This window comes from Centropristis striata, chromosome 3 (assembly GCF_030273125.1).
Source record: "Centropristis striata isolate RG_2023a ecotype Rhode Island chromosome 3, C.striata_1.0, whole genome shotgun sequence".
In the NCBI taxonomy this organism is placed as follows: domain Eukaryota; kingdom Metazoa; phylum Chordata; class Actinopteri; order Perciformes; family Serranidae; genus Centropristis; species Centropristis striata.
The window spans coordinates 39787563-39800735 of NC_081519.1; the positions used below are offsets into that span (position 1 = coordinate 39787563).

At 38.0% G+C, this 13173-nt stretch overlaps 1 protein-coding gene across 1 annotated transcript in view; it reads right to left on the bottom strand.

Annotated features, from left to right (window-relative positions):
* Positions 1 to 2427: 2427 nt before the first annotated feature.
* LOC131968859 (protein phosphatase 1 regulatory subunit 1A-like) overlaps positions 2428 to 13173 on the bottom strand; it is a 38444-nt gene continuing 27698 nt past the window's right edge. Inside the window, exons 5-7 of the mRNA XM_059329904.1 lie at positions 11892 to 12074; positions 8618 to 8746; positions 2428 to 5804 (exon numbers count right to left, since the gene is read on the bottom strand). Of these exons, the coding sequence (XP_059185887.1) occupies positions 5731 to 5804; positions 8618 to 8746; positions 11892 to 12074 (386 nt within the window). The 3' untranslated portion in view covers positions 2428 to 5730. The remainder of the gene's footprint in view (positions 5805 to 8617; positions 8747 to 11891; positions 12075 to 13173) is intronic.

Consider the following 13173-nt stretch of genomic DNA (forward strand, 5'->3'; position numbering starts at 1 on the left):
TAGAAAGAAAGAAATGCATGTGATATATGTATTAAGGAGAGACTTTTCTAGCTGTCAGGGTCAATCAAGAGAGGGATAAGTGACAGACACCATGATATTCAGGTAAATGTATCCTTTTCATATAATTCCAGCCTTTTAATGGCTAAAAACAAAAACATTTCGATCAATATTGTGCAATAAATAAATGTTTAAATCTCTGCAGCAGTAAAGTACCGCATTTCCATAAAGTTTGTAGACTTGCAAAAGACAGATTGTTGGATTTAAAGATTTAAAACCTTAATCCTGCATTTCCCCATGTGCAACTTAAACATGTCTTTTGCTAGAGACTCCTTGAATTAAGCGTACAGTTTAAAAAAACATGTTAAAGTGAAGTGCCCCTTTGTGGCTTACCTGGTAACACCATGATTTCAGTTCTCTGCTCTCCCAGCTGGAGGAGCTGTAGAGCAAAGTGAGGGAAGCGGCTCCAGGGTTGCCCAGAGGGTTCAGCTTCAAACCAATTTCTTACTTTAATAATATCATTAATTTCATCATTCATCATTGTCAGGCGCGACTGCTTATCCTGCTTCCTTCATCTCAGGATGGTACGGACAAATCAAGCTTCTCCGTATTCAACTGCACGTCTGAGAAATTCATAAATATCACAAATAGCACAGCTCTGATATGCACACAAAAGAAACTCAATATAAATGCAAAAAACACTGAAAACACCAATTCTTCCACTTTATGCATGTGCTATATTCTGTAGCCTATAACATATTTGCAGGGGGGGAAAAGCAAAACAAGGATTTTTTTTACGAAATCCTACACTTCTTAAGGTGTAGATTTTCTCCTCAAGCCGATTTAAAAGTTATGATCAAAGTGTCTCTCAGCCTGATACAGAAAATCAATGAAAACTGCAACTTTGGTTCTTTTGCTCTAAAGAAGCCCAGCAGCAAATCCATCTGCTATGTGCTTTCACAGCAAAAACTCAGAATAGAAGTGATCAATCACACACAGGCCTTTGAAAATATAGAAATATAGCAACTGGAATTATTGACATACTATGCTTTGACATTTTTTTTTTTTACATGATTTTGAAGGTCAAACTAGGCATCTTTGACGAAAGTAATCAATATAAATGAATGCAAGTTTTTTAAAAACGGCACAGCAAGACATTGTTACCTTTGAAACGTGTCTGTTTTCCTCTTTTTCCTTATTGTTTTTATAGATTGCAACTGTTTTCCTCTCAGTTTTTGCCACCAGTCTGCGCACGCAACTGCCATTGACCCAGCATTTTTAGGCATTTAAAAATTTGACCTTTTTTGACAAAAAAATTATGTCGTTAGTAGTATGATTTTTTTGTTTTTTTGAGGGGGTCATTTTTGGACATCCCAAACAAAATATGGTGTTTTTCTGTCATTCCTGTCCATATTATGCTCTAATACATAACAACAGACTATAATTAACCCATTTTAAGCATTTTTAGGCATTTTAAAATTTTTCCATTTTTGACCAAAATCCACATACACATCCGTATGACTTTTTTTGAGTGGGTCATTTTTGGACAACCCATAATATGGTTTGTTTTTTCACTGTTTTTAGAGAAACTATTCTACCACATGTATCAACAGGCAATAATTGACCCATTTTTAAGCATTTTAAGGCATTTTAAAATTAGACCATTTTTGACAAAAATTGACAGCAGCCGAGTCCGTCTGTTAATGGTTTGCAAGCATAAACGTCTGTAGAGCTTCAAAGGGCATCGTTGAAGAAAGCAAATGATGTGAATGAACGCCAGTTTTTAAAAAAAAAACTTTTCTGTTCTGACATCCAACGGCACAGCAAGTCATCGTTACCCCTGAAAATCATCTGTTTTCCTCTTTTTCCTAATTGTTTTTATAGATTGCAAACGTTTTCCTCCCAGTTTTTTGCCAACAGTCTGCGTACGCAACAACCAGTGACGTAGCCATGACATAGACTCCAAATTGGTCTATACTATGACTTTTTTTTCATGATTTTTGACGAAATACTATACTGACTTTTTTTTACATGACTATAAGTTATCACGTGTAGCTCAAATTACTGCAGTGTCACAAAAAATATTTTTGAATACTAGTCCTGTGTATAAAAAATGTATGTTTTTATGCCCCCGGCTCTGAATACATTGAATTATTTATTTGCAAAGTGCCTATTTTTAGGATATAGTCAAAGTCAGCCTCTACTAAACACATGACCAGAGCTGCAGTGATCTCAGACACTGGAGTTTTTTGAGATTTCCCCTGTAACCAAGTAGAAAAACCGATCCTGGTTTACGTGCTTTGGTCTTAACACTTGTAAAAATAGTTGTGAGCAGACCTCGTGTTGATGCTGATTGTCACACATGCTTTTTAACTTGACTTCATGCAAACAGCATACTGTGTACACACAAGTGCAAAAGGAAAACAGCAATCACCAATTTAAACTTTTTATTGTATCAAACAAATTTAGATTACAGATGTAATCATCAATCAATTCAAGTAAAATTGGAACAAAACTCCCCAGATTAAATCCATGTAAAGTACACTATTACCATTCAAAAACAGAACAAACATTACATGGTCCATAAATATACTGTAGAAGAAAAAACAAAAGCTTGCACAGGAATGTTTTTACTCTTTGTTGTTCATTGTGGTCATTGGTGTGATCAATACTGGGGTGGCTTTAGTTTTCTGTTTTGAGTTTGTTTTTTTTCTTTCAGGCATGTCAAGTATTAATGTGAATGTTATGGAATGATTGTCACATAATCTACATAATAATGCCACTTCAGTGATACAAACAACAGATGAAATAACATTTAAGAGTGTGGTGAAGACTTCAGTATGTCCTTGTTTCATACCAAACGGAAATGCCAGTAATTACTATTTGTTTCCGGTATTTAAAATGTTTGATTTGCTGTTTCAATTAGTTCCCATACAAAATGAAGCACAGTAAAGTAGTAACTGTACATTCAGTGCCATGCAGGAAAGTGTTTTATGAGCAGGATTTAGATTCCCAACGAGCATTCAAGTGTCAAATATGAGGGTGCAATTTGCTTACTGGAGATGTGTTTTTCCTTGTTAAATTAAAATATGTAAATGCATCTGCAGACAAATCCCTCTGTAATGTCCCATGCTTCCTTTTGTTCTTTTAGATTTACAGCCAAAAGGCAAATTGAGAAGGGGAGAAGGTTAGCGAAGGTAGCTTGTTAGCATGCCCCTTTTTAACCTGCCATCTCCATCTCCTTGTAGCAGATAGAGAAGAGGGCGGCGGTGCTGTTTAGCTGAATATGTTAGTCTAGTCTGCCTGATTCATTGATCCTTTATCTGATGGAGGTTTGTGCTAGTTTAAATCCATTGCCCCGATCACGGTTCTGAAATATCAGCAGCCTAACTGTGCTGTGTATTGATGAATCCGTGGCGCTGTCTGTGGTGCTGACGGAGCAGATGGATATGCAATTGTGACTTTTTTTCAGAGTCCCATCTTCCATCAGTTTCATGGTGGATTGTTGGGTGGGAGGGTTATTAAAAAGAAGAGTTGTTCATGGGGTGGTGCGCTAGTCGCTGGTTAATTAAAGAAACAAACCTGGTCCCTTCACAAGCCGCCTGCTGTCTGAAACCACACAGTTAAGCTGGTAAAATCCATGTTATAGGTCTATTACTGTAACCAGATATAATGGCTGACATAATGCTGTAAATTGGTAGTTCAAGATAAGTCACAAGTCATTGGTGTTAAAATCCAAGTCGAGTTGCAAGTATTTTTTGATTCCTTCAAATCAAGTCTAGTCATTAAATTGTATTATTGAAAGGAACAAAGGGGTCTTTGAGAGAAGTATCAAAATACTTTCAGTATCTGTGGGTAGCTGTGTCTGGGTTTGACTGACAGCTGTTTAAGGGCAGACAGCCTGTAGCAGTGCCATTGAAGAGTAATGACTGCAGCAGCATCTAACCGGACATTTTTCAGGAAAGTTTACATGCTGTTTAATGTGCCGCAGCTGAGCAGCTAATTGACTGTGGTCACTGACGTTAGCAGTGCACTTTTCCCCTGTGAATGTTTGTTTGATGTCTCGTTTAACAAACTAAGGTGCAGGACAAGAAGCGTGTTCATGTTTGTAAGTTAGAACAAGACATCACAGGAAGCTAATGTGTGTGTGTTGCAGGCTGATGGCTGTCCTCCCCCCAAAGAATGACCCCATAGGTCATTTGTACATCAACTTATTCCGACCCATATTTATGATTATTGTTTGGGCGACCTCTAGTAATGTACTATAAAGAGCAACAAAGTCCACAAAGGAGGGACGTTTGGTTGGATGGATGGGTCGAACAAGAACTTTCGTCCTGGAGACCGCTGTTACTGTCGTTTTTTATATTAAAACATAGTTTTACTTACATATACACTGTAACTTAATTAACTTTAAATTAACTTGTTCTAATCCAAATTGTGATCTTTTCCTAAACTTAGCCAAGTAGTATTGTTGCCAACATCTGACCAAATTTAAACACTTCGGTGGGTCGTATAAGAGGGTAGGAACAAATGACTTATGTCGTCGTATGGGTAGGAAGACTTGTTGGAAATATGGTTTCAAATCAGGTGATTTGAGTGGCTGTATGGGTATACCATAACAGTATTCGATCAAATGAATGCAAAGATAGGTGGCGCCATCATGAAACCAAAAAATGTAAAATATAAAGTTCTCCCTTTTGGTTTCTATTTTTTTCCCTCACAGTGAAATACAGGAAAAGTAATTTACAGAGAGTATATGTAATGCAGTTAGGGCTGCAACTAGTAATTATTTTTTATGAATGAGTTTGAGTGATTATTCTCTTGATTGACTGATGAATTGCTTTGTCTAAAAAATTGTGGAAAATGTCTCTTAAGAGTTCAAGATGACATCTTCAAATCCAACAAATCCTCTCACTGTAGAAGCTGGAACCAGAATCAAAATTAATCAAAATAATAATGGATTCTCCAAATAATTGCCCATAATTTTTCTGTCAAAGGATTACTTGACTTGTTGTTGCAGCTCTACATTCTGTAGCAGAAAAATAACATTATTTGTATAATTATTTGTAGATGTCCAATCCAGTAGTGTAAACAAACAAGAATGTATGTATTTCATTTAAACTGTCAGTCAACCCGGATGCTTTCTCTACTCAGTTACGATCCTGCATCTAACCCAATAAATTATGGCATTTGAATTTAAAAGTGAATGTTTTCGGTCCCAGTTATTTATGAGGTACAAATACATCTTTATTGCTTTGAGATGGAAACAATAATTGCAGGAGTCATGGCACATCTTTATGGATAAAAAACTGTCTAAAAGGATTGTAAATAGAATATTTGTTTTTCTTTGAATGCTAAAGGGGACAATAAGAACGTGATTGGTGGTAGTATGATAATGATTGTGTGACTGAGACAGGAGAACACTCTTTCTTTTCTCCATTAACTAAATAGTGACTCCCAGTTTGGTTCATATGTACATTAAGCTAGTTTTACTTTAGTGCAGGGGAAGCTATAGAAAACAAATATATTATAATTAAATAATTAACAGGATTTTTGACACAAAATAAGTGTAGAAATCTTTGATCCTGTTCTCGGGGTGGAAACTAAGGCCTGACTGTAGAGGAACATAGATGCCCTGATGTATCTTAAAAGTGGATCTGCAGACACAATCTTCTGTCATTGTGTTGGCTGGCTGAGCAGACCGAGCAGCTTTGTGTTGTACAGAAGACCGCTCTATTTCTCCAGGCTGCCTTTCTTTGTCTTCTCCTCTGCCGGCTGACTTGCACTGGATGCGGCTGCTTTTGTGTCTGCAAAATATAGACAGAGACTTAAAAGACTGAAGGACAATAAAAGAAAGAGAAGAGGCAGACTCTGGGGATTTTAATGGGCTCATTCAGCTGCACAATAAATACATATTTAGGAACTGTTTTTGTTAATTTAATGTAGGGGTGGTTGTTTCTTCCCATATGAAGAGAAAAGTAAGCTCTCTTTTCTGGTGCTTGCTGTTTATCTACATAGAAACAAAGGTGATTATAAGCATTATTCCTTTTGCCTTTATAGTAGGAGATAGATGCTCTGTCACTCATCTTCTCTCTTCGTGGTGTGCTTTGTGCATATTAGATATGAGGCTAGATATGATCTTATAACTTTTAGTCCAATATGGTTATGAACAGCTGCCCGTTTGTTTGTTGTCTTTGGCCCCGTTTACACGAGGACGCTCGCGGGTAAAAACGACAAAATATTTTATCAGAAGTGCCTTTCGTTTAGACGGTGACGGCGTTTTGGGGGCTTAAAGACGCAAAAATCTGAAACCACCTTCCAGAGTGGAAAAGTTAAATCCTCTCCTCCGTAGCGTGTCGTCTACACTGACAAGACGCAAAACTCTGATCTGATCTGCTCACGTCACGTATGTGTTTACGTCACATACATGCTCCAGTACAGGAAAATAAACAAACGTGGGATTATTTCCATGCGTCGGACCTTCAAGCTGCTCTGGCAGCTCTAATAAACTTACAGGAGTCTTTCGAATTACCTCTCTCACATTTTGGATGCAGCAATTGGTCGGAGGAGCCAGATGGCTGTGAACGAGACCTGGGAGATCTAGTGATGGTGGAGAACTTTGTGGAAGGAGTAGCTGATGAAAATGTGTGGCGTGAAAACTTCTGCATGCCCAAAGATGCTCTTATTGCTTTAAGTGATGCCGCCTGGCATGCATACAATCGAATTTCACACACTTTTGCGTCACCGTATGCAGCAGATTTCCTCCCGAAAATGCTCGTCTAAACGAGGAATAAAAAGTGAAGACGCGACGCCACTTTTGCGTCTTCTGTTCAGACCGTCCTCGTGTAAATGTAGCCTTTATTATAGTTTAGCAACGGCAGACTTGTCAAGCATCATATCTCCTTACATGCCATTGTGGTGTGCATGGGGCTTGAATTAGAGTGCTACATGACAGAGGGGAATTCATTTTTTTTAAGTTTGTCCCAAACCAGAGCAAAAGTGTAAGCTAGCTGTTGTGGAGATTTACAGTACTAGAAAAAAGCTGGTCCTGAATTCTACTATATCTGCAAGTAAAACATACTCATTGGAAATGTGAGCAATTTAAAATTTTTAAAATTAATCAGCTGAAAACATTCAAAAGTCAGTTAAAGTTTCTGATTTTTTTGGCCCCGATCCTTTCAGAACATGTGAGCAACGCGTGTCAGAAGATTTTGAAAGAAATGCAGATCAATGTTGTAAGAAAGACGGAGCGCTGCCTTTTCTATTGCTGCAACACCCTTCAATATTGTTCCGGTACTGCTCACACCATGATCCACAACACTTTTCATTGTTCTTGCTTCTGTTTTTCTTTTCTGTTCTTGTGCTCAAGGACACATTTTCTCTCCTCCTGCTCATTCTGGCCATGAAGGCCAACTGCCAACTTGTTGTTATTGTTGTTTTATTGATTTTATTGTTATGGTTATGGTATTGACATCAACCTGCCAAAAGGACTAAAGATGGAAATTAGCTGTTGGCTATAATCTTGCATATTTACATGTATATGTTCATTAATATGTATTGTCCCTGTTTTAAATAAATAAACTCAAAAAACTCAAAACCATGGGTTCAAAGCATGCTCAAACCCAACACAGAACATGTATTGGGTGTTGAGCACCCACACTATTTTCTTTCTCTCTTCTCTCTTTCTCTCTTTTTTGAGCTACTTGATTTAAAAGAGAACCTCCTGATTCAGTTGATGAGCTGAAATTGAAATAATTTAAGAGAATACATAGGTTGTGACTCCAGACTCCATTTTGAGAAAAAAGCGAAATGTTAAGAAAAAAGTTGAAATACAATGGAAAAAGAAAAAAAAATGAAATCTGTGAATATCTTCCCAACATTACCAAACTCCAAAAAGTTGACTTTTTTCTCGACACTGTATTTTAACTTTATTCGCCACATTTCTACTTTTATCTGGTTATTTCGACTTTTTTCTCGAACTGCGTAATGAAAAAATAAATTTCCTCCTCATAATTTTTTTCCACCTACCTGGCCCTAATTCTCTTCCGTAGCAGCTTCTCTTCCCTCATAAATGATCTTCTAACATTTTTTAAAAAACAACCTAAAATTAGCTTTGTGTCCTGTCTGAACACAATAATCAGACATCATTATACATTATAAAGGTTAATAAGAACTATTACTATGCCTTGTGTTTTCTATAGATACTCTTTAATTGACTTCACACTGTGGCAAACAGCAATTTGTTACAATAAACTACATATTCTTGATTAAAAGCTCCACATGGATCAATGGTAAATTGAAAGAAAGAAAATCTAGAGAGAAATTAAGAATCTACAGTAATGACAGAACACCCACAGTATCAGATCAGCTCCACAAACACATTTTTCAACTTCCGTACGAGCTGCCTCCCGGGATATTTCAGCCACAGCAGCTGAAACTCTGTGAAGTGCGGATCAAAGCCACTTCACAGATGTTTGTTGACAAGCCATGATTACATGACACAGAGCCAAGCCTGTTGAAACTGTTTAACATTTCTAAATCGACCCTGCCTAGTGAACGGATGATGAGGAGTCCCCTGAGGGAGAGGATTCCTGTGTAAACGTGGCTCTTTTGACTCTACCTGCTTGTGCGTTGTTTTGTTGCGATGAGGGATCTGCTATGTTGGCAACGCTGGAACACTCTCCTTTCTCCTTGGAGAGGGGGCACTCCAGTCCACCAGCAGCTTCTAATAGACTCTCTCTTGAGAACTCTGCAGGGGGCAGCGAGACAAATAGAGGTTGAGATGAAGGTGAGGAGAGATATAATACATAACCAGACACAAAACAGCAACGTGGGAATATTATATGCCTACGCCGGCATTAACAGACTCAACTTTGTCCTTGCTATGAAAATATGTAATCATGTTAAGTTGAACTCAACTATGTTAATACATCTGCATTGAACGTCATGGTAAAATTTATGCTTACCTCGTATACTCTTCTATAATCATGTAACTGTTTTTATAATCATGCCTTGTACTACTTAATATATATTATAATCATGTTAATATACATTATAATCATGTAAGGATGAATGACTTCATGTTATTATCTGTATAAATGCTGTAATGATGTAATTGTGTAATAATTGTTTGATTTAATGTGGACCCCAGGAAGAATAGTCTTCATCTCTATGAAGACTAATGGGGATCCAAAGGATACAATAAACAACAATAAACAATAAACAGACGGCAGACACGGGGCACGTCCTTGATTAAAACTACAGGTTTTTAACATTTTAGAAACTATTAGTAAGTACACAACTCTACAAAATAGACATTTTATCAGGAAATGTTACATATTAAACTTTTAAATTATGAGTATATAACTTCACCACCTCATCAATCAATGTCACCTGACATTTACAGTTCCATGTTTTTTTAGTCATGCTGAGTGAATTCAAAAGGCTGATCTTTACGTGAAGCCAAGCCTTAACTGGACTTGTATTAATAGTCATCGATCTGTTTCCCCCAGCTTCCCTTTTGCTCCTTTCATCTGCACTAAGAATTTAAATTAGCAGCTCCTCCAAAACATGTGGGTAATCTATAAAAAACATCGTCACCTTAATACACTGGTGGTGAGTGTGGGTGTGTGTGTGAGTGTGTGTGTGTGTGCTCTTTTCACCCCAAACAGCATGTGAAAACAACATGAACAAACATAAAAATGTTGGCACTTCAGAAAAGCAGCTTTCATGATGAATTAGTGCGAGGTAATTACAGTATGTGCTGTTGTCTGTGACCATACCAACCTACCATTAAAGTGACTTATTTGGCCAGAGCTGAAAAGCTGATTCTCTGTTTTTTTTCTCATCAGCTGCTAAAAGTATTTGGCACAGAAAGGAGACAGAGTCTGCCAAGGTGGCACTTTGAATCATAAGTAAGTAAGTAAGTGTTTTCCTTAAAGGAATGATTCAATTATTCACTTTCCTGCAGAGAGTTGCAGGAGAAGGCTGATACCGTTCTCATGTTTTTACGGTAAATATGGAGCTACAGCCTGCATCTGACAAGAAAGTGTGTCAGTCGCCATCACATTAGTGTTAACTTGTAGCATTTCGTCTTCTAAGCGTGCCTCATCCTCAGATCCTTTTCTCTATTTTTGTTTTTCGGTGCAAATCAGAGAACTAGTAAGTGCATTCAACTGAGCACAACAAGCCACCGTTGCATATGTTTTGATCTGAAGTCACATTTAATCATGCAGATTTCTGTGAGCTTCCAAGTCCCTGGTATTGCCATACTGTAACTGTTTAATATAACAAAATGTGCGGTCCCCTCTTGACTAGAGAGTGCAATCAGACCATTAAAATATTTTTAAAAATCTGTTAAATCTGTTGTTTTATCTGTAGTCTCATGTAAAATCAGCAAAGATTTGAAAACCCTGTAATGTGCAGTGCACCAGGCTTAAACTCTTCCAAGGGAGCGAATAAGCATATTTCCCAAGAGTCTTCCTTTTCTTTTCCCATTTCCCCTCTCCCCCAATCCCTTTGTTTCACTTCTCTTAATTCTACTCTTTCTCCAAAAACCTATCATCATTTACATACATCCCTTCCAGCCATTCCCCTGCTTTCTGCCTCATTTTCTGCTTTACTTTACTGCTCCAATTTTCTCCCAATCCTTCACCCTTCCTTCGTATTAATAAGCCACATTTGACTTCCTCTCTCCCTTATTATTATTCCTCAACATCTTCTCCCTTTCTTCTCATGGTACCACACCATTCATTTTTTAAAGGCCACAGCAGTGACCTCCTTATCAGTCTGACTGTCCTTGCTTCATTCTGGCATCTTCACTTCCTTTGTGTCCATCCTTTTTATTATTTTTCTACTCCTTTTCTTGTCCTAGATATATTTTGGCAGACTCCCTTTTGGCCTTCTTCATACATTCATTCATGTTTTTTATTCATATCACAAGCTCACCAAGACTGACACCCAGGAGTGGAAAGTAAACACAATAAATTTAGTCAAGTAGACTATTAACGGACTCACAATAAGTGAGGTTCTTGAGTATCTACAGTACAGGCCAAAAGTTTGGACACACCTTCTCATTCAATGCGTTTCCTTTATTTTCATGACTATTTACATTGTAGATTCATCAAAACTATTAATGAACACATGTGGAATTATGTACTTAACAAAAAAGTGTGAAATAACTGAAAACATGTCTTATATTCTAGTAAGCAAAGGGTGGCTACTTTGAGGAATCTAAAATACAAGACATGTTTTCAGTTATTTCACACTTTTTTGTTAAGTACATAATTCCATGTGTTCATCGATAGTTTTGATGCCTTCAGTGAGAATCTACAATGTAAATAGTCATGAAAATAAAGAAAACGCATTGAATGAGAAGGTGTGTGTCCAAACTTTTGGCCTGTACTGTATATTTCTACTTTGTTATTCTATGTTTATTATATAGAAGTAGAGAAATAAACGTAACTGCATTAGGCGTGACTGTCCTTCTGTTTGTCTGCAGCTGAACTCTCATACTACTGGAACATTAACCTTTAGATTTGTTTTGCACATTTATAACATCAGTTATGACAAGTTAACAACTTTTAAAATGTTTTCTAAACTGACTTTGGATCGATCAGAGCTATGCTGTGCAGGATAATGTCAACGCCTAGCCAAGATGCAGTTTTCTAGTTTGAGTGGGATTTAATGCAGGACTTTTACTTGCAATAGACTTTTTTTTTTTTCATTGGAATTGAGTACTTCTATTGCCCTCCCTGCTGAAATGTTATCTGAATTTTACATGGAAACTTTAAACAACTCCACGCATCTGCAGGTGCCTGAGTCAGTTTAAGGTTTTAAAAGAGGTTCAGTAGGCATGCCAATAAAATCCTCTTCTTCACAGTGTCCAGACATACCCTCCATTTGGCAGCGCAGTTTCTCAAAGGCCTCTGCAGTGGCCTCATCGTCGTGCGGGAGCTCCTCCCCGGCTGGAACAGAGTCGGGGCTGGGCCGGTCTGACAGGCAGCTCTCTGAGGAGCACTCGTCCCCGGCTCCCTGCTGCTGCCTGTACAGGTGGTGCTCTACCAGAAACTGCAGCTCTGGGAGGAGGCAGGCGGAGATAAGAGAGGTGAGAGAGAAGCAAAGAAAAAGTTGGTTAGAAGGAAAGAGTTAAGAAAGAGAGAGGAGATGAGAAGGGAAGGGAAGGGGAACGTAGTGGAGAGTGAAAAAGCACAGAATCCTTGGGGGGAAAGTTTGGAAGAAGGACAAGAAAGAGAGGAAAGTGGGGTGATGAGACGTGAACCAATGAGAGAAAAGATGGGGTACGACAAAAAAGAGCAACATGGTCTCACAGAAATCCGTGAAATAGTCACGGATTTCGCTTAACTCAAAATCCGTGGAATAGCCACAGAATCGCTCAAATTTCCGTGAAACGGGTTTCGCTACAATGCAAGTTAATGACAGTCATATTTTTCTGGCGAGATCTTCACCACAAAGTGATTATGTACATTCACTGAGTGAATATTTAGAAAATAAAACATATATTTCTCGCTAGAAATGTGATCAAAATCCATTTTTATGCAGAAACAAAGTCAAAATATTAATTTTTTTACTAAAAATGAGAGAACTGTCCGCCATGTTTTTTGTTCTGACCGCCGGAACCTTGAAAGTCACGTGACTTGGAACAAACCAATAGGAACAAATATCCATGGGATGGCCACGGGATATGACTGTCATTAACTTGCATTGTTGCGAAATCCGTGTCAGTTTCACGGAAATTTGAGCGATTCCGTGGCTATTCCACGGATTTTGAGTTAAGCGAAATCCGTGAGAGAGAGAGATGGGAGGTGGAGACCCATCTCTTTTTTGTGAAAGTATTTTACTGAACTGGATATAATGAGCGTATGGTAGCATTTGGAGTGAGGGGGCAGGTAAAGACACATCAGAGTTGGGAGATGATTAGTTTAATCGCCTTCTTGAAACCTCCTTCACCCACAGTTTTATTACTCTTAATCTCCTTGTAGCGGGAAACTAAAGCACACTGAAAACTCTGGGTTTCCTCTAAGAAGTGACTCATACTTGCTGAGCTGTTTAGCTCTGAAACTAATTGGAGAATAAACATCCTAGAGCACCCAGTTTCAATTATCTCCTCATTATTGTTCCTGTGCTACAGTGTCTTTGTTGGACCTCATTCTCTGT